The sequence below is a fragment of the Anguilla rostrata genome, chromosome 4, assembly GCF_018555375.3.
Source record: "Anguilla rostrata isolate EN2019 chromosome 4, ASM1855537v3, whole genome shotgun sequence".
Classification (NCBI taxonomy): domain Eukaryota; kingdom Metazoa; phylum Chordata; class Actinopteri; order Anguilliformes; family Anguillidae; genus Anguilla; species Anguilla rostrata.
The window spans coordinates 40,857,393-40,880,636 of NC_057936.1; the positions used below are offsets into that span (position 1 = coordinate 40,857,393).

A 23,244-nucleotide genomic window follows, 5' to 3' on the forward strand; every position below is an offset into this window, starting at 1 on the left:
TGCAACTGAACACTTCCTATTATTTTATATCAGTCTTTCTCATCGCTGTGGAGGAAATTTAGCCTACTCTTCTTTGCAGATCGGCTTTAATTCAGTCAAAATGGTAGGTTTTCGAGCATGAGCTGCTTGTTTCAGGCCCTGCCACAGCATCTCTATTGGGTTTGAGTCAGGACATTGGCTAGCTCACTCTAAAACTTTGATTTTGTTTCTTTTCAACCATTCAGATGTGGACTTGCTTTTTTGTTTTGGATTATTGTCTTACTGCATAACCCAATTACACTTCAGCTTCAGTTAATTCTCCTTAAGAATTTCCTGGTACAGAGCATAATTTATGGTTCCTTCAATAATGCGAATCGTCCAGGTGCCGAGGCAGCAAAGCATCCACACCCCATCATACTGCCACTACCATGTTTGACTGTTGGTATGGTGTTATTACTGTGAAAGGCTGTATTTGCTTTATGCCAGAAATAATGGCACCCATGTTGTCCAAAAAGTTAACTTGTCTGTTTATAAAATATTATCTAGGTGGGTTTTTGCAAATGTTAGACAAGCACTGTTTTTCTTAGCAGTGGTTTCCGCCTTGCTACTTTCTAATGAATCCCAATTTTGCCCAGTCTCTTTCTTATTGTGGAGTCATGAACATTGGCCTTAGATGAGGCTAGAGAGACCTGTAGTTCTTTGAATGTTCTTCTGGTATCTTTTGTGACTTCCTGGATGAGTTGTTGCTGCACCCTTTGAGAAATTTTGGCTGGCTGGCCACTCTTGGGAAAATACACCACTGTTCCAAGTGTTTGCCATTTAGAGATGATGGCTCACACTGTGGTTTGGTGGAGTCCCATGACTGATGGCTCACGCTGTGGTTTGTGGAGTCCCTTTGATCGTGGCATAGTGTGCTTGTAGAAACTTTGTGGTGACTACTTAACCGAAATGGTACGGTTCAATATGAGTGAGGTTTAGATTCAACAGGGATGGCTGTAATCAAGTGTGTCTGTGTTCAATCAGCTGAATGTAATTATCAATTAAATTTGGTTAATTGGTTGATTAAGTAACTAAGGGGGCAATTCATTTTTCAGATGGGTGATATATGGCAACTTTTGAAACAGCTTTTTTCATTAAATAAACAATATCATTTAAAAAATGTGTTGTATTTATTCAGTTTCCATTTGTGTAATATAAAATTTTGTCTGAAGAACTGAAACCATTCAGTGTGACAAATATGCAATAATAGAGGAAATCAGGATGGGGGCAAATACTTTTTCATGGTACTGTGCTCATGTTTTCATGATGTATTGTTGGTATTTGTACATCATGCAACCCTAGTATTTTGTGTGCGTGTGTACCTGTGTGTGCTTGTGATTGTGCATCTATGTGTACTGTGCTGTACTTTACTGGTCACATTTGCCACTGTAGCTCTGTAAACATGCAGAACTGAGAGGGAGACAAACTTGTCTAATCAATGCCAATTTAGCTGAGAACAAATTTGTCTAAATGAGTTTAATGAGGTGGTTTATTCCTGAGCTTAAATGAAAGCCTGCAGCCCTCCAGGAGTCGGGGAAAAGTAGACCTGTCACCTGCTGTGACAGCTGATGTTTCCTGATGGCTTGCTGATGGTGTGTGAGGTTTGTCTGCTTTGTCTCTGGGAGCGACCCTGCCTGTGTGGTGTGTGAGGTTTGCCTGCTTTGTCTCTGGGAGCGACCCTGCCTGTGTGTGAGGTTGTCTGCTTGCTCTGGAGCGACCTCTGTGTGGTGTGAGGTTTGTCTGCTTTGTCTCTGGGAGCGACCCTGCCTGTGTGGTGTGTGAGGTTTGTCTGCTTTGTCTCTGGGAGCGACCCTGTCTGTGTGGTGTGTGAGGTTTGCCTGCTTTGTCTCTGGGAGCAACCCTGCTTGTGTGGTGTGTGAGGTTTGTCTGCTTTATCTCTGGGAGCGACCCTGCCTGTGTGGTGTGTGAGGTTTGTCTGCTCTGTTTCTCAGAGATTGGCCCTGCCTCTGTGATGGTGGGGAACCTGGTTTCGGGGAAGAGGATTGCCCAGGCCAGTGGTCGGGATCTGGGCCAAATCGAAGACAATGATCAGGCAAGAATGGTGTGTGTGTGGCACCATGGGCCTCATTTTCATCCCCCTGCCACCTCCATTTCTGTCTTTCTCTCTCTCACTTTCTCTCTCTCACTCTCACACACAGGCACACACACACAGATCCCCTCTTCATGTTATCTATCACAAACCCATGCCTAAATACACACACTTTCACTGTCACCCACACACATACATAAATTCTGCCAAGAAAATGCACACCTTAACATACGTCAACTCATGCACACGCACACACATGCGTGCAAACGCACCGTTCCCTTCTCCATCCCGCACAGTTGAAAGCGTGAAGCTGGCTCCTCTCATAAAGAAATGACAGTGGTACCTGGCTTTATTCTGACTGTGTCACCCTCTTACCTGCGTGGCTCCGCATCACTGTCAGTCCAGGTTTTCATTTTGCCGTCTCTGAAGCAGTCATACTTGGCACAGAGGAGTGTGAGGAGAGCGCTTTCTAAAACTGTGCTCTTTTCTTCTTCCACCCATACAGCTGCCAGCAATTTACCCAAGCTTCATCCAAAACTGTCGTTAAACCTCTTTGTCACAAATACACCGGAAGAACCGGGACCTATTTCACAAAGCAGGATTACTGAGTTAGCTGGATAACTGCGCTGAGTAAAACCTGGAATAGCTCATTTTACTTCAGTCCATGTTCCAGATTTGGGAGGGTTCCAGGTTTTATTCAGTACAGTTATCCTGCTAACTCAGTAATTTTGCTTTGTGAAACAGGGCCCTGGTAACAGACAGACACATAGATGTGATGGAGTAAGAAAACAGGCAGAAGGACTGAGTGAGTCTGAATTACTTCCTTTGAGTATCATTTGCTTCTCATTAAAGAGATAGAAAAATTGACTTCTTCCAACAAATGGTGGAGTCTTACAAATCTTACTGTGGTGATTACAAATCTGCTACCAGGAGCTTAGCCCAGACAGTTCACCACTGTTCACTCAGCTCTGTAACATCAGATAAAATTAGTTTATAATTCACCTTTCACTATCGAGTTTAAAAGGCAAAAGCGTACAAATATGTATCCACAAAATATAGAGGTTTTTGTTAGATACAATTTATTTCAAAGCTGATTTTTTTTTTTAATGACAATGATTATGCATACAAGTATTTCTCCTTTCCCCATGCTCTGACGGTAGTCTGATCATTGTTTGCATGCTTTGTTTGTTTGAGTGAGTTTATCCAGATGAGAAATTTCATCCTTCTTCTCTGGAAGTCACATCGGCCCCACGGCAACAGGGGTAACCTGTACGCCCCTTCAGAGGCAGAACAGAGAACCACAGATTTATTGCAGTATAGGTTCATATGCAGAGCTATCTGACGGGCTGTAGTGTTTTATAGAAAGCTGCACAAGTTAGGGAGGCATTAGCTGAATGGTTTGCAGTACGTCAGGCTTTTTATGAGCTCCTGAGTTCATCTTGCTCCCCATGTGCCACCATTCAATGTTTCAGTTTGTTCATGAAGAGCAATGCTGACCGCTCTTCATGTTCTGCAGCACATCATTCCATTGACTCTCTCTGTATCAGTCTGTCCAGCATTACTGCATTTCTACACTGGCCCGTTGTGTGAGTGGACTACCATGATGATGATGATGATGATGAATGTGACAATGGCGATTTTGCAAGAGTCAAATATAGAGAAGAGCAAATACACAACATTTATAACACATAGAAATGAGCAAGCTTATGACACTGACAGTAAACAGGAACATTCTTGAACTGAGCTTACAGGTGGGCCTCCAGAATGCAGTGCTCATCTGTGTGCAAATTAGGAAATTAGGTGACATTTTCACCTTGCTTCCATGCTGCCTGTGAACTGTGACCTATGTGCAGTGTAAACTTTCAGCATCGCAAAGGCGCAGAGCTCCCTCCGCAGGAAAGGAGGACCCACAGCCACATCGTGACTCCAGCCACGGACAACAGTCAGGCTCAGGGAGGACAGAGCAGCGGTTTTTAGGCTGGTGAAGTCCCCAGCTGGTCCTCAAATGTCATTTGCAGGCGGAGGGGATAATCTTATTTTGCGCGGCGGCTCTCTCATGCCTCCGCGTCACGGGATCGGCGTGACCAAAGGCTCATTTGCATGTTGTCAAAACGATGTCACGTCTGGTCATCACTCTCGGGGAGAGCCAGCACATCACACAACGTGTGCCCAACACCACACAGCACCTTACCCTTGGGAGAGTGACTTATCACACTCAGGGGGCTTCTAACGCCAGAGCTCGGGAGGCTCTTTGAGCAAGTACAAACGTTAGACTGATTTATTTTATTTTTAATCAGAGAAATGTGCTATGTGCCCTTGGTATCAGGGGAGTTGTAAAAACTGGCCTGCCACCTTGCCAATAGCACCCTCTGGTGGTCGGTGGGAATTACAGGGAAATGATGAGTGAGCGAGGCTTCATGGTCCTCAATCGCTCTCCGACTTACATCCCGTTACTCAGCAGTTCTGGATTTTCTCCTTTTTCTTGCAAGCAAACATTTATTTTAAATTTGGAGAACAAAGAAATAGGAACCGATTCTAACCGCCTCCCAGACCCAGAGCACAGAGAGAAGGGAGTAAACGACCACCTGTGAAAGCGATCTTGGTCCTCTGCAGCAGTGCGCTGATCAGGAGCTCCCATCATCATTGCTGCCACTGATCTATCTGAGGAACGGACCTTTTCTTCTTTAAAAGAATAACCAACTTCAGCCGATTTTTAAATCATGTAGAGTTTTTAATCCAGAAATGTGACTCTCAGACCTTCGGAGAGCATGTCAGAGAAAAGCGAAGGAAAGTGATCACATGCAACAGTATGAAATGGAGTAGAAAGAGAACCGGTCGAGCGACCAATAGCAAGGGAGGCGGAAACGGTGATGCATGTGGTACATTTGAGCCACGTGGTTCACATACTAAGTGATGATACGCCTTATTATAACGTAAAATTAATTGTTTATACAAACTAATAATAACCAATAACTAACTAAAAACAAATTTGTTCCCTGATTAATTTAAACTAAATAATGGTTTTGTCTTTTCTTTTTTTGGATTCCAAATCCCTCGCTAAAATGAAATGGTAAATAGTCAAGTGTATTTGTGCAACAATTACCATACAACATAATTTCCTGGGAACTACTGGAAAGCTACAGCAGTTATGCAATTCCTGTTTTGAGTTGGTCAAAGCTGAACAGCTAATACCAAACAGAATGTTCTAATTTTATTAGTCCAAGAACAATGGATTTTTTGTGAGGGTCAAATCACTCTTTGTGAGTAAATATTTTATTATTTGTGTAATACAATACTGTACTGTATTCATGGATTTTCACATTTTCAGGAACTACCAGGTCTGCACAGTACATACTTACAGAATAATTGTACTGGCATGTAATGGTAAATATTGCCTTTTTATATCATTTTCTGGAGTCCTCTTCAGCCATTGGTGCTTGTAAGCTATTAAGCGTGTATAAGCTGTGTATAAACTTAATAGGCTGTGTAGATCATACTATCGTATTTATTTTTCTTTGTGTCTATTGATGGGTTATTGATCATGTGTGGATTTTACACAAAAAGCCCTTTCATTCGCCCTGAACCTAAGCAGTGATGAAATGCTTTGGATTGCACTGACGGTCACAGACAGGCGTGCTGAGCTAAATTGAGACACCTCTGGAGTTAAGGAAAGTTTGTTGCATTGCAGACATCTTTACTCTCTTCTTTGTTATTTTTCAGTTCCTCTTCTTGTCAGAGGTTCTGCAGTGGAGGTCCCAGACCACTCCAGACCATGTCCTGTACACGCTTCTCAGCTCACGGGTAAGACCTGCTCTTTCACAGTCTGCTCAAGTCAAATACTATTGTGTTTTTTTGTGTGGACCTAGAGAATTGCATCTTATTAGCAAGTTGTATTATCCTGTACAGTTGCAGGGTACCCAGCCTATTAGCATGTTGTAATACTGTGGGACAATAGAAAGTTAGAATCTTGTACTATTCTTGTAATGCAAGGGACAGTGGCAATGTTCTGTGTGAACATCATGTTCTAGATCATTGCAGGGGACGATAGCATGTTATCATGTTCTGTATGAATGCATGTTATCATGTTCTGTATGAACGCAGGGGGTCATAGCATGTTATCGTGTTCTGTATGAACGCAGGGGTGATAGCATGTTAGCATGTTATCATGTTCTGTATGAATGCATGTTATGTTCTGTATGAACGCAGGGGGCGATAGCATGTTATAGTGTGCTGTATGAACGCAGGTGGTCATAGCATGTTATCATGTTCTGTATGAATGCATGTTATCATGTTCTGTATGAATGCATGTTATAGTGTGCTGTATGAACGCAGAGGGTGATAGCATGTTATCGTGTTCTGTATGAATGCATGTTATCATGTTCTTTATGAACGCAGGGGGATAGCATGTTATAGTGTGCTGTATGAACGCAGGTGGTCATAGCATGTTATCATGTTCTGTATGAATGCATGTTATCATGTTCTGTATGAATGCATGTTATAGTGTGCTGTATGAACGCAGAGGGTGATAGCATGTTATCGTGTTCTGTATGAATGCATGTTATTGTGTTCTGTATGAATGCATGTTATCGTGTGCTGTATGAACGCAATGGGTCATAGCATGTTATCCTGTGCTGTATGAACGCAGGGGGCGATAGCATGTTATCGTGTTCTGTATGAATGCATGTTATCGTGTGCTGTATGAACGCAGGGGTTGATAGCATGTTATCGTGTTCTGTATGAATGCATGTTATCATGTTCTGTATGAATGCATGTTATAGTGTGCTGTATGAACGCAGAGGGTGATAGCATGTTATCGTGTTCTGTATGAATGCATGTTATCATGTTCTGTATGAACGCAGGGGGTGATAGCATGTTATCGTGTTCTGTATGAATGCATGTTATCATGTTCTGTATGAACGCAGGGGGTGATAGCATGTTATCGTGTTCTGTATGAATGCATGTTATCATGTTCTTTATGAACGCAGGGGGATAGCATGTTATAGTGTTCTGTATGAATGCATGTTATCATGTTCTGTATGAACGCAGGGGGTGATAGCATGTTATCGTGTTCTGTATGAATGCATGTTATGTTCTGTATGAACGCAGGGGGATAGCATGTTATCGTGTTCTGTATGAATGCATGTTATCATGTTCTGTATGAACGCAGGGGGATAGCATGTTATGGTGTGCTGTATGAATGCATGTTATCATGTTCTGTATGAACGCAGGGGGATAGCATGTTATGGTGTGCTGTATGAATGCATGTTATCATGTTCTGTATGAACGCAGGGGGATAGCATGTTATGGTGTGCTGTATGAATGCAGGGGGCGATAGCATGTTATCATGTTCTGTATGAATGCATGTTATCATGTTCTGTATGAACGCAGGGGGATAGCATGTTATGGTGTGCTGTATGAATGCAGGGGGCGATAGCATGTTATCATGTTCTGTATGAATGCATGTTATGGTGTGCTGTATGAACGTAGGGGTCGATAGCATGTTATCATGTTCTGTATGAATGCATGTTATGGTGTGCTGTATGAACGCAGGGGGCGATAGCCAGCTCGCTGACCTGTCTCCAGCTGCATAAGCGGGCAGAGAAGATTGCGGCCATGCTGGCGGAACGAGGCCATCTGCAGGACGGAGATCACGTTGCACTCGTCTACCCCCCAGGTGGGACACACCCCCATCATCAACCAATCACTGTTCATTAATCATTTGCATCTGTCAATACTTTGTTCTAGGATGGGAAATTGATTAACATAATGGCCATTACAGCAAGTGTCATGTGATTAAAATTAAATGTAGTATCTTTAACTTTGTTTAATGTTCAAATTTCTGAATACTTCTGGAACAGTTATGCAATTTAATTTCAATGGCTGCCAAACTGATGACTTGTAAGAATCCCAACAGGTTTTAAACTATTTTAACCAGAAACCTTTCTTTATTTATGCATTTTTCAAGATTCTTACTTTTCATCAGTTAACTAAGTCTGTTTGATCTTGAATTGTTTTTCAGAGTCATCAAATTTGTTTAAAATGTGGTTGCGCTTAGCCAAACTGGTGTCAAAACCATCTAAAATACTTCATAGACTTTAAAGATTTTAAGCAAAGTATGGGCGTTTAAGGCGAGGCAAACACAGAAGAGGCTGTGCACGCTCGCATTCCAGATGCCTTTTTAAAGCTAGATACATCTTATTGGTATGGTGAATATCTTAGTTGACAGAGAAGTATCTGTACACACATAGACAATGGATTTTGTAACTATAAAGATAATGACCAGCAGCCGAGAGTATCCATACTGATGTTTTACACTAACTTATGTGTTTAACGGAAGGGAGGTTCTTCCGACCTGTGTCATTGGGTGTTACTTGTGTAGATCATAGTTATCTTGTCAAATAGGGTTTCACATCTGTGATTATGGGTGTTTGTATTATCATCTGAGAATGGCAGAAGGGATACTTTTTCCCTTTAAAGTTGATTTGGATGAGGGCTGTGAGTTTGGTTGTGGTCTTTTCCGGAACAGGAGTGGATCTTATCGCAGCGTTCTATGGCTGCCTGTACGCCGGCTGTGTGCCCATCACTGTCCGACCGCCACACCCCCAGAACATCGCCACCACACTGCCCACCGTCAAGATGATTGTGGAGGTAAGCCACCGCTCGGTGTGTCTCCCCTGGCAACCACGACATTGCATCATAGGCCCTTTAGCTGTTCAGATAAAACACTTGATATCATGTTAGAATGTAAAAAACGTATTATCCAGTTTCTGAAAACATATTAACATTAGTCTTTGCGTAATAGTTTGAATTGGCGGTTGGGTTTAGGGGTATTGGTGTGGTTTCCCATTGGATTTTTTTTATTCATTTACTGATGGGAATGTCAAACTGTGAAGTAGAGCTGTTCATTAATATTGAGGTCCAAATGTTACATCTGGTATGAAGAAAGTTGGAAGTTCAGCATTATGAATGCATTATGTATGTTAAATTTGAACCCGACAGTCAAGCTGATGTGTATGTGCGTACATGCGTGCGCGTGTGTGTGTGTGTGCGTGTGTGTGTGCGTGCGTGCGTTTTCGTGCGTTGTCTGGCTGTACAAGTATCTGAGCCTTTTGCTTTGTATGAACGTGTGGTTCAGTACACTGTGTTTCTGCGTTCTGCAGGTGAGTCGCTCGGCCTGTGTGATGACTACGCAGGTCATCTGTAAGCTGCTGAGGTCAAAGGAAGCGCTGGCCGCTGTGGACATCAGGACTTGGCCCCCGGTCCTGGACACAGGTGAGCTGCCTGCGTATAGATGTACGTACTGTATACTAGATCACTCACACAAAAGCAGTCTACTTTTGGGTCATACAGTCAGTACAGGCCCTTAAGGACAAGAGTGAAAGGGACTGCCATGCAGGTTTATGGTGTGTATGTATGTGCGTGTGTGTCTCCATACGGTCAGTGAGGACAGTCTTTTTAGGGCATCTCTGTGAAAGGGAGGTCCATTCTGGTTCATACTGTGTGTGTGTGTGGGTGCGTGTGCGTGTGCATGTGTGTGGCTGTGTGTGTCTGTTTGTGTCCTTAGTCAGTGACAAGTCTTTTCAGGGCATTTCTATGAAAGGGAGGGCCATTCAAGTTCGTCCTGTGAGTGTGTCTCTTCCCGTAGATGATTTGCCAAAGAAGAGGCCGACTCAGCTGTACAAGCCGTCCAACCCTGACACTCTAGCCTACCTGGACTTCAGCGTGTCCACCACCGGCATGCTTGCAGGAGTCAAGGTGTGTTCAGGCAGCACGTGTGTACACACACTTGTACACAAAGACACACTCACTCACACACACACACACACAGATATACACAGATGGAGACACATGCAGACACACACTTACGCACTTGCACACACAGTTGAGACACAACTATAGGTGAATGGTGTATAGTTGTTCTATCTCTAAAGAGAGCAAATGCTTTCCATTTTTTGTTTTCAAACTTTAAGGTTGAGTTACAAATAGAGGGTGCCTCTATATTTCCATCACACTTCTGTTGTCAGGCAAGCTGTTTTTCTTTCCACTGAGGTAATTAAGCTAATAAAATTACTAAATTACTTTGGCCGATATATCGGCCATTATTTGACTTTTTTGACGACATCGGGATCGGCAGTTATGCAGCCGATGTGTCCCGATTTTTAAATAAGTATAATAAACAAAAAAAACATTGATTATTTATCTGTACTTGTCTGTTCGAACGTTGTAATTGCTATTTACTAGAATTATCCAGTAGAGGGAGCTCTAATACAAGTGTGAACTGCAGCAGCTGACGCGCTACTTCTGTAATAAGACGTTTGTCACTCGTGCCTCATCCAGTATTCTCCACTGCAAGACTTGTCTGCACAGATTCGATTGCCGCAATAAAGGTATGTATATTTAGCGAAGGTTTTTAATTAAATGCGTTTATAGGACCACTATGTTTATCAATCCTCATTATCAAGCGAGCAAGCTAGCTAACATATTTGGTTCACTTTAGCAAGCTAGCTGGCTAGCAAGCCTTTATGAAGTGGCAGTGAGCATATAAGCAGCGTAGGATCTACATTTCCAGAGGACATCGTTGTATTCTCAAATAAATAACCAGCCGAAATAAAGTGGTGATTGAATGCATCACACATTTGTTTTTTTATTTGAGGTACTGATGCTGTGTCAATAGCCAACGCGTTATTGCAAGTGAGTGTGTCATCTAGTCACGCATCATTGTAGCAAACTAACCAGACAGTAAAAACGCCGATAAAACACTTCTGGATCATTTAAAGCCATGTTATCTAGCTTTGTCGTGATAACATGAGAGAAGGATTGCTGTTGGAGAAGTGAATCAACCAACAGTTAGCGCGGGTAACCTTCACGAAAGCGCATTGTAGTTTTTTTCACGTATTTCATCCAATCAATTTAATTTCATCTAACGTTACACTCGATTCACTCATTAGCTCCGCTAGATAATGTCTTACTCTTTGAGATCATGTAGTAGAAATAAAATAAAAAAATATAATTCATTTAACTTACTGAGAATATATAATAAGAAATAATGAGGCTGTGTCAATACCTAATGCGTTATTGCGAGCGAGTGTGACATCTAGTCACGCGTCAGAGCGCATTGTAGTTATTTTCACCACCAAATTCTTATGGACAGGGAAGCTCGCTAGATAAAGTCTTACTCTTTGAGATCATGTAGTAGGAATAAAATAATAAAATAAAATTAATTTACTGAGAATAGATACTAAGAAATAATAATAACAAATGAATAACAACAACAACAATAATAATAATCATAAAAATACATGTTTGAAACTGGAAAACGGATTTTTTAAAATAAAGTTTTTATAGATGGCTGGAAAAGAAAGGAGTAAAAGCAAGGTGTGGAGTTATTTTGATTTCACACACTTAAAGATGGTGTTAATATTTAAATTTAATTTAATATCATCTTTTACATTTTTTTATCTAAAAAGTTATTTGTGTGTTTATTTTTATTTGTTTGCTTATAAGTTAAATGTTCTTAAATATAGAAACTTTAATAAAATATAAGTTTTTCAAATTGATTTGAAAACGTTCCACTTTTTGACAAAATATCATTCAAAACATCGATGGGCTAGGACTCTCCAAAATCGGGATCGGCATCGGACCCAAAAATCTGGCATCGGTCGCGCTCTAAAAATTACCCACGCAGACACACACACACATACTCACTCACACACTGAGGGTAATCTTAAATAACCTAAATCTAAAGGTCATCATAAGCATGTAATTGATCATAGTTTCGCTGGTAAAGGTAACAATACGAAATGTTTGAATCTTGACCCTCATCTTAATAGAAAAAAGCTGAGGCAGAGCCTTTCTGAATGTCGTTGCAAACGTGTGTAATAAAAAGTGTGTGTGAGCCTGTGAAACATTACCTTCCCCTGCAGCTGAAGGGAGAGCTTCTGTGTGGGGCTCAGCACCTGATATCACACTGGAGAGTTTAGTCACACAATTCCCTTTGTCAGCAAATATTGAAGAAGCATCTCGAGTTACACGCCTCCCTGCTGACTGAAACGTGATGCAGCTGCCCAAGGAGAAGTGGATTACTGCAGAACACATTGTGTACATTGTGACAGTGGAAAAGAAGACCAAAGACCAAGATACTGCTTCTTTAAAAAGATCCTGTTGCTTTAAAAAGATCCTGTTTTTTTAAAACCCTGCAAGTATCATGATATCTTCATCCTGTCATATTGTGTAAAGAACTAATCCAGTCTGGGCCTCTATAAACTCCCTTAAAATGCCTGTTGTGTTCTGTGAGTTTTGTAATTATCATTTAGGCTGGATACATTGCGTTCTGATTTAATTGTCATGTTTATGAGGAGTAGAGGTCCTTGGTGGTCTTCAGATTAATAATTTATATTCCATTTCTTAAGCGCTGTGCGCAGGTGCATTGTTATCCCATTTTTAATGACGTTTCTAAATTTGTTTCATAATGTTGAAATGTGCAATTGGTCTGAATGAAGCACATTATCAAGATGATGATTAGTTTGTCTTGTGCTTGGAACGCTTAACAACAGAAGCATAATAGCAGTAATTTTCAGTTTTCAGTAGATAGTCAATGTATCCTATGAAAATATCAAAACAAAAATGTTTCTGTCCAACTTTCTAACACATTTAGAGCTCAGACAGAACGGCTATTCATTTCACTTGTGCGCTGAAGTCATTAAATACAGCTTAGAAAGACATATTTTCATTTTCAAATGACCCTATTATCACAAAAAATATGGCTAGTGTAGTTTTTATCAAATTTACTTTATCAAAAAAGTTGTTCGATGGAGACTATTTTCAGTATTTTGGTGCCATGCCAAACTACAGTGCTTTCCATGTATCAAAAAAGCTTTTTACTTTCTGAAGTTACTTTTTACTTTTCAGTAAAAAGGCCAGGTTCTTTGTAATGGTGAATTATGCTGAGTGCAGCAACAGTATCTCTCTTTGACTTGTTTTAATACTGAGTGAACACTGGTGATTATTGTAATGAAGATGCTTAAAGAAAACCTCACAGTTGTTTAAATGATGACAGGATCTCCTGTGTTTTCTCTCCCTCCTCCAGATGTCTCACACCGCCACTAGTGCCTTCTGCCGTTCAATCAAGCTGCAGTGCGAGCTCTACCCCTCCCGCGAGGTGGCCATCTGTCTGGACCCCTACTGCGGCCTGGGCTTTGTGCTTTGGTGCCTTTGCAGGTGAGCGCCTGCCCCTCTGTCTCCTGGCCCCCTGAACTCGACTGTCTTGTGTCACTTATAAAGTCCGGTAAACTTAAAGTAGTGGCTAATGTGCACCACATCTTCTATCTTTAGTTAGCAGGTTATCTTTACAATGTCATTTGCCGAAGGAGGCTTTTTTGAAGTTCCGAAACTCTCCGGGTATCGGCTGCATCTCCTGGACAAGTGTATCAGTGATGAAAGGGCCACTCAATATGGCCTTGATCCAGTGGTATTAAAGGGAAAGAACGTGGCTGGTCTGCTTAGCCATGATGAAATCAGAACACCTCCAGCTAATTTAAACCGACCTCTTTTACTAAGTGTGCTGCAGGTCTGCTACTGTCTCGAGTCATGAAATAACCAAAATTGAGCTGGACGCAACTGAATTTGCCGCTGCAGTAATTTACCACTATTATTTGTCTTCCACAACATCCACACATGTAACTGCTATCGGGTAAATTACTGAGGAAATATGACAGTTGGAGTTGCATATGCACCAGGTGCTGGGTGCACTGAACACGCTGGTATTCAGAATGTGCCAGTGTTTATTAATGGTCTGTTAGAAGTGTTGGTAGAATATGGTGTTGACCAGAGACATTATCTCTCTTCTTGTTCAAGCACTCTGTCTGTTTAACCCCTTCTGAAACAGTACTCGGTTCTCTTGATCTCTGTATTTTCATGGAATACAACATTTGAACTGCAAATTTTACATACATTACTCTCTTAGATCTCTCTTATGTCTATTTGGTTTTTATCATGAGAGATAATGAGATTTTTGTACTTATTTGAATTCATAAACTTGTGAAACTCACTCAGACCTGAATCTTAGCACCGGTCCAAATGAGAAATAAGTCGTAATTGTATTGCAGGTAAAAACTGATAAAGGGTTATGTGCAAATTAAGTGTAATGTGCTTTTTGTATAGTCCTGCTTACAACTAAGCACGGTTGCAGGGCATCTTACAGTTGAGGCCGAAAGTTAACATACACCGAGGCTAAAGATATTAAAACTCTGTTTTTTACAACTCCACACATTTCATGTTACCATACATTTTTTTTTAGCAAATCAATTAGGGCATTTACTTTGTTCATATCAGAGGTAATTTTAAAACAATCGATTAGATTTATTTCAGCTTTAATTCACAATATCAGAATTCCAGCGGGTCAAAAGTTTACATACACCAAGTTGATTGTCTCTTTAAACAATCTGGAAGATTCCAGAAATCGATGTAATGACTTTTTAGAAGCTTCTGATTGGCTAATTGTCATAATTGTGACTGTATTTAAGGGCCTACCTTTAGAGCCACTGCCTTTTTGCCCTTGATACCATGAGAAAATCCAAGCAGCTCAGTCAAGACCTCAGAAAGAAAATTATGGACCTCCACAAGTCCGGTTCCTCCTTAGGAGCAATTTCCAACCAACTGAAGGTACCACAAGCACCTGTACAAACAATTGTTTGCAAATATAAAAATCTTGGGGCCACACAGACACTGCATTGTTCAGGAGGCACAAATTAACTCCCTGGGCTGAACGAACTTTGGTCCGAAAGGTTCAGCTGAACCCAAGACGACAACAAAGATGTTTGGCCATAATGATCAATGCTATGTATGGAGGGAAAAGGGTGAGGCTTTTAATCTGAAGAACACCATTCCAACTGTGAAGCATGGGGGTGGCAACATCATGTTGTGGGGGTGTTTTGCTGGAAAAGGGACCAGTGTACTTCACAAAATAGATGGCATCATGAGGAAGGAGGATTATCTAGAAATACTGAAGCAACACCTCAAGACATCAGCTCGAAAGTTAAAACTTAGTCGCAACTGGGTCTTCCAGCAGGACAGTGATCCTAAGCATACCTCCAAAGTTGTAACAAAATGGCTTAAAGACAACAAAGTGAAAGTATTGGAATGGCCATCACAAAGCCCTGAATTGAATCCCATAGAACTGAACTGAAAAAGTGTCTGAGCAAGGAGACTCACAAACCTGACTGAGTTACTCCAGTTCTGTTAGGAGGAATGGGAAAAAATTCCGGCAAAGTATTGTGAGAAGCTTGTGGAAGGCTACCCCAAGCGTTTGATTCAAGTTAAGCAATTAAAAGGCAATGCCACCAAATACTAACAAAGTGTATGTAAACTTTTGACCCACTGAAAATCTGATATAGTACAGAAAAACTGAAATAAGACTGTCTCTTAGCTATTATTTTGAAATGTCCTCTTATGGAAATAAAGTAGATACCCTAATTGACTTCACGCAAGAAATGCATGGTAACATGAAATGTGTGGAGTTGTGAAAAATTTAGTTTGAATGTCTTTTGCCTAGGTGTATGCAAACTTTTGGCCTCAACAGTAGATGCCGTGGCACAGCCAATTTCTTGAAGGTAAAAGTTGTTCCCAAAGAGAAGATAATTCTTCATTACATTATGCTCACTCAGCAGATGCTGTTACGCTGAGCGGCTTACAAAAGTGCAGAACATCAGGAATGCATGTGTGAACTCGCCAAGAAGGCAAGCGTGTGGAAGGTGTAAATTTAACCATACAATTTATATTGTAAACAAAAGTAAATACCACTACACAGATAACCAATATTTTATGCGGCTGTACCTATAACGCTGTCATAACAAAGGGAAATCCAAAAGACTGGAGGAGGATCGAGAGGGTCAGGGGTGCCATTGTGCAATCTGAAGCTGTTGGTCTTCTCATTGTCGGAAGATGGGTGGTATTTCTGCTGTCCCGAGGGCAACGGGAGGACACTTTTGTCATTTCTCCAGTACACTAAGTGCTGGAGATATTCCTGATACGCTGGGTTAGAAAATACTTTGACAAGTAGACCTCCCTGATGAGGAATATTAGTATATAAGTCTTCACTGTCAAACTTTCCCTGCAAAACTGTCACCGTCAACCTATTGAAGAGACTGTAGGGAGTAGAATCATTGGAATCCCTCATATAGGAAGGGAGGGATGTAACATAAGGCTGAAAAAGGGATTGACAAAAGCAGACACATTAGCTGTGAGGGAGCCCGTTTTAGACACAGTAGGCCTGCCTAGGGGGAAATCTGTAGGCTTTGTGAATTTTCAGCATTGTGTATATTACTGTGACATGAATATACACACGCTCTTTTTATTTAAAAAAGGTAATACCATACCTTTTGAAATAAAAACCCAGAGTGTTTTATGTACTGCTTAATAGGTTTTTTGCATAAAATGGTGCACTAAAAAAACAAGACTTCCTTGCAGCAAGCACTGATTAACAGGAGCACTTCAGAAATTCCTGACTGTCTCAATCAATGAACAAAGAGGAGTGTAGCAAGCAAAAAAACTAGAGAGCACATTAAAAAATTAAAGTAGCTTGTAGTATTTATTATAATATATATAATATATAATTTATATAAGTTTTAGTGTCAGCAGAGCCTTTCTCACGACAGTGGTGGAACAGCAAATGGGGGTACAGCTTATTTAAAACAGCAGTATAAATTTGATTGGTGACTGAAGTACTGTACATTCATTTGGTGACAATCATAGCACCTGTGTTCAGCGTGTGGTTGTTGTGACCAATAGAACATGCTGAAACATGAATTGCTCTGATTACATAATGGATACACATGTATATACTGTATCATGGAAATAATTCCCAAAGCCAAATATAATTATAAAACAGAAAAGAAAAGGGCATAGGAGCCAGGGCTGACTGCGACAGGCTGCAACAGTATAAAAGGGTGTAAGCCAAGTTCTTGATTAAGACCTCTTCATTGAGATACCGTACCCAAATACGGAATCCAATATTCCTGTCAGTTTAACGGCAGGTAATTAATGTCACTGCCCCAGTATGGCTAGGAGACTTTCTCTATTCCCTTTTGTTTGATTAGAGCTACCATATGGTAGCAATATAAAAGTGCCTGGCTCCTGGAGACTGGAGATAATTTCTGCAGTTTTTCAATATGAATTTTCAAAAGCCTTTTAATCTTGCCAATGCACAAAATATCGCAAGGACATTTTAAGATAGATTGATGACATGAGATATATGTAGGGGATTCTACTTTTATGTGATGGGTGAAAGAAGAGGTCTCTACTTGATGTAACCCACTTATCCCAACTTATCATGACATGTTAGTTTAGAATGTACTTACACAGGGTTAACAAGCATCTCTCTTAAATTTTGTCCTCACTCTCTCTCTCTCTTGTGAAGTGTGTACTCTGGACAGTAGTGTGTACCATGAAGTCTCTCTCCCTCTTGTGTAGTGTCTACTCGGGACAGCAGTGTGTATCCTGACATCTCTCTTCCTTTTATAAAGTGTGTACTCAGGGCACCAGTCCATCCTGATCCCACCCTCGGAGCTAGAGGTGAACCCGGCGCTGTGGCTTCTGGCTGTCAGTCAGTACAGGGTGCGGGACACTTTCTGCTCCTACTCGGTCATGGAGCTCTGCACCAAGGGGCTGGGTCTGCAGACCGAATCACTCAAGGTACCGGAGTGCTTTGTAACTACACCTAACTCCTCTAACCTACACCCCCTAACTCCTTTAATCTACACCCTCTAACCCCTTTAACCTTCACCTCTTAACTCCTCTAACCTACACCTCCTAACTACTTAAACCTAAACACCCCCAAAGTCCTTTAGCTTACACCCCCTAACCCCTTTAACCTAAACATCCCCTAACACCTTTAACCTAAACACCCCCTAACCCCTTTAACCTAAACACCCCCTAACCCCTTTAACCTAAACACCCCCTAACTCCTTTAAGCTACACCGCCTAACTCATTGAACCTACACCCCCTAACTGCTTTAAGCTATACCCTCTAACTCATTTAACCTATGCCCCATAAATTACGCTTATAAAGCTACTATTAGCTGCACTCATAATGGCCCACAACAGCAACAATAAGCCCACCCTTAAATTGTTTGAAGGTCACCCTTGAAAGTCACCCTTGAATATTGTTAAACTACACTCATCAAAACATTACGCTGCATCCCAATGCCCTCCTGTAAAATACATTAATATTTTCAAGATACCACCATATGTGCAGAAATACAGATATGAGCAAAGGAGGAGGAATGCTGTTGTGAAACAATGCCATTTAAAAGCTGTTGCTTAAATGCCCTTGCGACGGCACTCTCTTTTAGTCACATGAACAGTTGCTTTTAGCTTTGAAGCAATAACTGTGAGTGTGTATATATATCACTTTAATGAAGTGGGACTTTAGCTGGGTAATTATTTACTGCAGTGGAGCTGTTGTAGAAAGGCTGTGAATTCCTTTGGGCAGACAGCTTTAAAAAGATCTTCATTGTGTTATACTAACTCCATTTAGATTTACCAGGGCTACAAAGAGCAAGGAATCAATGGGTGTTTTTCACACTCACCCTCCAGAGCTGGATGAAATGATCTCAAAATTTCTCTTTTCTTAAATCTCTTTGCCCACTTTGTCCTTGGTTAAAATCACCTGCATCTGTGGCTTCATTTTGACTGAAAGAGAACAAATTTTATTTATTTATTAATTTATTGTATATTGTCTCTCGTTTCTGTGCCCTTCACTTTGTTTGCAGCTGAAAGATTATTTAATTTTTCAGGTGAAATGCTGTTGTGGGCACAGCCACTGCACTTGCATCTGGTGTGTCCTAGATGCCTGAACAGATGTGCACACAGGGAAATTAGCACTCTTCGTGACCCTAATTAAAATCAAAGCAGCCTCTGTTATTTCTGATTCAAAAGACTTGGCCGACACATTTGTTTATTTCAAAGGCTGTTTTTCATATGTAGTCAACAAAGTTTCATCCATGGGGATATTTTACCAAAGCTATCAGTTGTGGGCCCCTTGTTGACTTCAGGTGACGAGCCTAGATGGGCTGAATGGCATGTTCTCCTCACCACTGCAGTCATCATTCTTATGATCATTGGTACATGCTCAGCTCCTCTTTGGCTAACAGAATCACGGTTGGCTAACCTGGTAAACATGAGAAAAGGTAAGTGTGTAGACGTGCCGGTTTTAGAGATCCTTTAGTTGTACACCATTGTATATGGTGAAGGAAAATTTACTGTCCTAAATCCAAATGGTTGTGTTGACTGGGTGTGCAGAGAAGTGTGAGACATTTTGGAGCCTGCCACTGTTTTCAGGCTCACACCGAGTTCTCTCTCTCCCACAGGCCCGAGGCCTGGACTTGTCCCGGGTCAGGACCTGCGTGGTGGTGGCAGAGGAGCGGCCCAGGATAGCCCTGACCCAGTCTTTCGCCAAACTCTTCAAGGACCTGGGGCTCCATCCCCGGGCTGTCAGCACCTCCTTTGGCTGCAGGGTCAACCTGGCCATCTGTTTGCAGGTCAGCCCCTCCCCCCGTCATGTGTGTGTGTGTGCATGTCTGTCTGTGTGTGTGTGTGCGCATGTCTATCTGTGTGTGGGTGTATGTGTGAGCATAGTATATGAAAGCTAGTGTGTGTGTTTGACAGCTGGACTGTGTTTTTCCAAGCAGTCAGTTGGATTGCCAGATCAATGGCACCATACTCCTGCAGGGTGTGTTTTTCAGGAAAACCAAAATGCAAAGAACTGGCCGATCAGCATCAGGGAATGTGTGCTGTCTCAGTACAGACACTCTGCCTGTAGGTGTCACTGTTCAAACCCTCTCCCAAGTAGCAGGTTCACATCAAAATTTATGGATAGGTGGGCTTCAGTTACATCATCAGTTTTTATTTCACACTTTGATTTAAGTTCCTTCTCAAGGGCCTTTTATTTCATGTTTAATTGTTTCAGGATTTAAATTCCTTTGTGTGTGGAAGTGAGGGGTTTATTACTGGATGAGTGTGGTAATAAAATAGCAGCTTTTTTTTCTTTCTTTTTTTTACAAATGGTTCAGCGTGACAAAGCATTTGGATTGGACTGCTGATACCATGTTTAAAATGCAGGGAATACGATGTGAAGGAGCTACATTTCATAAAAGTAGAATCAGTCTCTAGGACAGAATAACTGCTGGAACTGCTGTGGCAGGTGTCTTTCTCAAATATGTTTTTACAACCGAGTTTGTTTGCATTTGATTTTAGACATTTTGCCAAGAAAAAAGGCTGTATATAATTTTGCAGTCCATATTACTTTTGTGTTTTATTTTCTTTGCCATTTACGTATTTGACATTTTTTGTTTGTTTTGTTTTATTTTGTTTGTTGTTTTTTTCCTGCCTTTTTTGCATCCCCATCCTCATTTCTCATGCATACCCTTGTCTTGGCACCCCTGCCCTCCCCACCCCTTCCATTTTTTTCCATCCTGTTTCTGCTGCTGTAGCCACACAGGCTTGGGAAACCTCTCGAACAGGTAGGGTATTTCCCAGTTCCCCAATTAACCACTCCACCCCTCCAATGCTGACCTCCAGCCAAAGGGGGGAGCAGAGGGCACAAGCCTAGTACAGGACTTAGCCTAGCTCAGGTTTATTTAATGGTAAAAAAGGGTAACTACTGAATGCCGGTTTGGCTTCCAACACGTGTATACATTAAATCCCACCTTCTTTAAGCCTACTTTGATAGTGTCTGCCTGAGGGAAATCAAAAGCAAGGGGGGCTATAGGGACTCATAGCATGTGGGAGAGACTTAATTGGACACCTGTGATGTAATTAACAGTCCAATAGAGGGTATGCATTGACGTCACTTTCCCACTGGAATATGCCCCCTCAGTCAGGACTGAGTGGCAAAACATGCTGCCGCATGGCTGCCTTTAGTATAGGAAACTGCAAAACCGGGAGTAAAACAAACGATTATCTGCTTAAATTAAAGGCAGTTGGACTCGACAGTGATCCTTACAACTTACCAAAGAACCAGTGGTCCATGGACATTCAACAAGAAATTGGAGCTATCTTTTTACAGACTGCTGTAAGCTAAAAAAAAAACAAGTGATGCATCGCTGCAATTCGCAGAAACAACTCGAATCCAGGCACCGAAACGTGGATTTGCGGTTGTTATTTTGTGTCAGGTATGTTGGATTTTTGGGTAAAATCATACCTTAATAATTTATATGCTTGGCTAGCTAATACTATCTAACCATCCCCCCTTTGTTTGTAGAACACAAGGCTCATCATCATGGATGTTTTTTAATAAATGCTGACAAAAACTTTACAGTTACACAGAATATAAATGAAAGATGCTAAATATTTAATTGATGAGTAGTCAGTACAGTAGCCTGCATAACTTAAGGTATGATTTTACCCAAAAATCCAGCATACCTGACACAAAATGACAACCGCAAATCCACGTTTCGGTGCCTGGATTCCAGTTGTTTCTGCGAATTGCAGCGATCCATTTGCTTCTCTTTTCTTTAGCTTTCGGCAGTCTGTCAAAAAGATAGCTCCGATTTCTTGTTGAATCTATTTGTACAGTCAATCGCACAACAGCTCTTTCCCATTTTAGATGTGTTTTTTTGTGTTTTCACGGCATTCAAGCTTAACGCTGTCACTCAGTAGTCTTTCTGCCACTCAGTGGGTGTAACCACAGTGACTTCCACCTACTGTGACGTCATGTGCATACCCTCTATAAAGAAGAGGAATGTAGAATTTGGCTCCTCACGGAAATCAAAATAAAAACCTTTTCTGTGCTGTATGGGCTGACTTTGCTGCGGCTTTAGACTGTAAGTTGTTGTACTAATTCAATCGCTCTGGATGAGAGCATCTGCTAAATTAATGTAACTTGATGTCATTTTAGTGTACATGTTTTCCTCTTCTGTTGAATTTGATGACTGACGCTGGACTGAAATATTGATCATCATCATATTTCACTTGAACTAAATTAATTAATTCCCTGTAACTATGAGTTGCTGGCCCCTATCTAAGGCTCCCTGTGTGATAACATGGTGTCCATTTAGTCTTTCCCCAGAGGGACGAGAGCTTGCTTGAATGTTCAGCTGGTATGCACCTGTGAGCAGGTTTGGGAACCACTGCAATGTACTTGTTACCCTTAAACAAAATCAGAAATGAAGGTATTCAATTTAACTGACTGTGAATGCAGTAAGTATAGGGATATTTGTGAGATAAATTCACTGTAAGTGTGTCTGGACTTTGATGGTACTTTGTAAGTGCAGATGTGAGCGCTATATAGCAGTAAGTGATAGCTCAAATGAAAGAGATAGAGAGAGAAATGGGAAGAAAGATGCTAATTATATTGGATAGTGGTATGATGTAGTTGTGAATTTTTGGGCTCAAACTATTTTGATGAAAATGGAAGAGCTTTGGTGTGGTAATCTTTAGCTCTGCTCCACAAGAACGGATCTACTTACAGTGCGATAATTTATCGTATATGTTTTGTTCCAGCAGTGGCTCCCAGTGCTTGGTGGTATACCTGTGTGTGGGTCACCAGTTTTTAGGGAGGCTCTCAGTGTATATGTTCTTGTATAACTCTGGTTAGTTATTCATGCATTTTGTGACTACATTGGTTTGCACAGAATGGTATGCTGAAACCTAATGTTTTCCTTGGCTACTATGGGGATTCCTCTATTTATGAAAGAAATGTATATATATATTAGTTGTTCCCATTATTTTAACACTAAAAGTTAAGAAATATTCATCAATATCTAAGCTGAGATAATGCATGTAAATCTTTTCTTTTACTTTTTCTTTTACAAATGATAAGACAAGAATGTTCTTTCTGCAAGGCCCCTTCAGGGAATTCATTGAATAAGAGGATAGGTTGAATTGTTGAGGCGACTTGGAGAGCAAAGATGCAAAACTGTTTTGGGAATCCTAAATCCTGGGCAGAATTATTTGTGGACCTGATCAATCAGTTTAATTAGCTGTTTGTAGACCTCCAGCTGTAGTCCCATTAACATGCCCCTTTGGTTGGCTGTAGTTTTCTGTAGAGGTTTTTTTTTTTTTTTTGTCGTTTCACTCCCCATTCTGTCCTGATGAGGGAGTCAGATCTGCACTTGTGGCTCAGGTGCTCTTCTTCTCTGGTGACTGGTTCGGCTGGCGCTGGGTCTGTGTGATGTCATGGG

General features: G+C 41.2%; 1 protein-coding gene across 8 annotated transcripts in view; it reads left to right on the plus strand.

Moving 5' to 3' along the window:
- Positions 1-23,244, plus strand: part of LOC135253400 (disco-interacting protein 2 homolog C-like) — a 168,927-nt gene that overhangs the window by 130,181 nt on the left and 15,502 nt on the right. For 2 of the 8 annotated variants that reach the window (XM_064332653.1, XM_064332657.1), the window contains exons 24-33: positions 1,971-2,080; positions 5,789-5,869; positions 7,619-7,742; positions 8,595-8,716; positions 9,229-9,340; positions 9,714-9,823; positions 13,155-13,285; positions 17,587-17,755; positions 19,432-19,602; positions 20,554-20,583. In XM_064332653.1, coding sequence (XP_064188723.1) covers positions 1,971-2,080; positions 5,789-5,869; positions 7,619-7,742; positions 8,595-8,716; positions 9,229-9,340; positions 9,714-9,823; positions 13,155-13,285; positions 17,587-17,755; positions 19,432-19,602; positions 20,554-20,583 — 1,160 coding nt within the window. Of the gene's footprint in view, positions 1-1,970; positions 2,081-5,788; positions 5,870-6,169; positions 6,475-7,618; positions 7,743-8,594; positions 8,717-9,228; positions 9,341-9,713; positions 9,824-13,154; positions 13,286-17,586; positions 17,756-19,431; positions 19,603-20,553; positions 20,584-23,244 lie in introns of those variants that run through there. The other 6 variants (XM_064332654.1, XM_064332659.1, XM_064332656.1 and 3 more) reach the window with 4 other exon arrangements.